General features: G+C 49.3%; 1 protein-coding gene across 1 annotated transcript; it reads left to right on the top strand.

Moving 5' to 3' along the window:
* Positions 1–335: 335 nt before the first annotated feature.
* LOC104411190 (breakpoint cluster region protein-like) lies at positions 336–1,848 on the top strand (the record flags this gene model as incomplete). The annotated part of the gene is made up of 1 exon (XM_010021559.1): positions 336–1,848. A coding segment is annotated over exon 1 (1,513 nt), but the record flags the coding sequence as incomplete, so codon positions are not given.
* Positions 1,849–2,047: the final 199 nt, after the last annotated feature.

A 2,047-nucleotide genomic window follows, 5' to 3' on the forward strand; every position in this document is an offset into this window, starting at 1 on the left:
CTGAGTCTGCTCCTTTGTCCACCCACTTTGAAGTGCTCTGGGATCGCCGGGGTGGGAGCATTGTTGTGTGCTAGCAAAGGATCAGGCATGCTGGGGAGAGAGTAGCGAGTGAACGGAGGGGCACGGGCCGGCAAAAGCTGCAAGGAGACGGGGAGGAGAGACTGCTGCGAGGATTGCCGTTTGCCTCCCGGTTTCCCTGCATGGACCATGAAAGAGACGCGTTGAGTTGACCCTGCCGGAGCTGTTTCTGCCTTTACACGTGAGATCCGGTTGGTTTGTTCTCTCCAGCTATCTCTATCTCCTTCCCGTAGTCTCCACATACTCCTGTATGCAAAATGGTGGACCCTGTGGGGTTTGTGGAGGCTTGGAAAGCACAATTTGCAGACTCTGAGCCTCCTAAAATGGAGCTGAAATCTGTGGGAGACATTGAACAGGAGCTGGAGATGTGCAAAGCATCTATCCGGAGACTGGAGATGGAGGTCAACAAGGAGAGGTTCCGCATGATTTACCTGCAGACTCTTTTGGCAAAGGAGAAAAAAAGCTATGATAGACAGAGATGGGGTTTTAAACGTGTTTCTCAGTTGCCTGAAGGGGGTGCAGAGCAGCAGATCCAAGACCTGCATCACCAGCCTGCCGACCAAGATGAATATGAAAAAAGCAAGTCACACCATGGGGAGGAAAAGTTCAAACCCAGGATACCCTCTCTGCGGAAGCTGTCTACCCAGAGTGATGGGTCAGACCTGTCATCTTTGGACAGTCCCCATCATCTAGAGGGAGAGCAGGACAGGTGTAAGTACTATGGTGAAGAGAAACTGAAGAGAGTTGTAGAAGATATGGAGAATCGCTGTGATACAGATGGCTCTCCTTCAAAACACAGACTGGCTTCCACTCGCAGGCTAGTGGGATCTGCTGAGAAGGAGGGATCATTTGAACCTGTCTCTAAGGAGAGAGGGAACAGCACCAGTGTGGCAGCCTTAAGGTCCAATTTTGAGAGGATTAAAAAGGTCAATTCACATTCTTCTGGAGATAACAAGGATGTTGTTGAAAAGCCCTTTTATGTGAACATGGAGTATCATCATGAGAAGGGGCTAGTAAAGGTCAACGATAAAGATGTCTCTGATAAAATAAGCTCCCTTGGGAGCCAAGCCATGCAAATGGAACGCAAAAAGTCTTTGCACTCCCTCCCTTCTAATATGGTACCCAGCTTCACTGAGTTCCAGAGGCCTGCTTATAGGGGAAGGTCCTCAGAGAGCAGCTTTGGCTATGATGGAGAATATGAGGATGCTGAACTGAACCCCAGGTTTCTGAAAGATAACTTGATTAATGCCAATGGCAGCAACCGCTCACCTTGGCAGCCCATGGACTTTCAACCTTATCAAAGTATCTATGTTGGTGGAATGATGGGGGAAGGAGAAGGAAAAGGACCTATTCTGCGAAATCAGGGCGCAACTGATCAGGAAAAACATCTCACATGGCCCAGGAGATCTTATTCCCCCCGGAGTTTTGAAGATATTGGAGGAGGATATACTCCTGATTGTAGCTCTAATGAGAACCTCACCTCCAGTGAGGAAGACTTCTCCTCAGGGCAGTCCAGCCATGTCTCCCCCAGCCCCACCACTTATCGCATGTATCGGGACAAAAGCCGTTCCCCCTCGCAGAACTCTCAGCAGTCCTTTGACAGTAGCAGTCCACCAACCCCCCAGTCTCAGAAACGGCACAGGCAACAGCAGGTCATTGTGTCTGAGGCTACTATTGTGGGCGTACGAAAAACAGGACAGATCTGGCCAAGTGATGGAGATTTGCCTTCTGGGAGATGTCACCAGGACAGCTGCTTCCACGGGGATACAGGTGGGTACCACCTTTTTGTTTAGTCTTATAAACAGTTTGAAATGGAGTGGGAAATAGCATGGCGGAGGTGAATGGGAGAGGTTTTTAAGTGACCCTTGGTGAATTGCTCTAAGGGGGCAAATGTTTAATGCGAGAAGTTTGTGTTGTGGTTGTCCTATTTTCAGAAGGTCCTGCAGAAGTACACATCAGACTGCAGGAA

The sequence above is a fragment of the Nestor notabilis genome, unplaced genomic scaffold (assembly GCF_000696875.1).
Source record: "Nestor notabilis isolate BGI_N333 unplaced genomic scaffold, ASM69687v1 scaffold27379, whole genome shotgun sequence".
In the NCBI taxonomy this organism is placed as follows: domain Eukaryota; kingdom Metazoa; phylum Chordata; class Aves; order Psittaciformes; family Psittacidae; genus Nestor; species Nestor notabilis.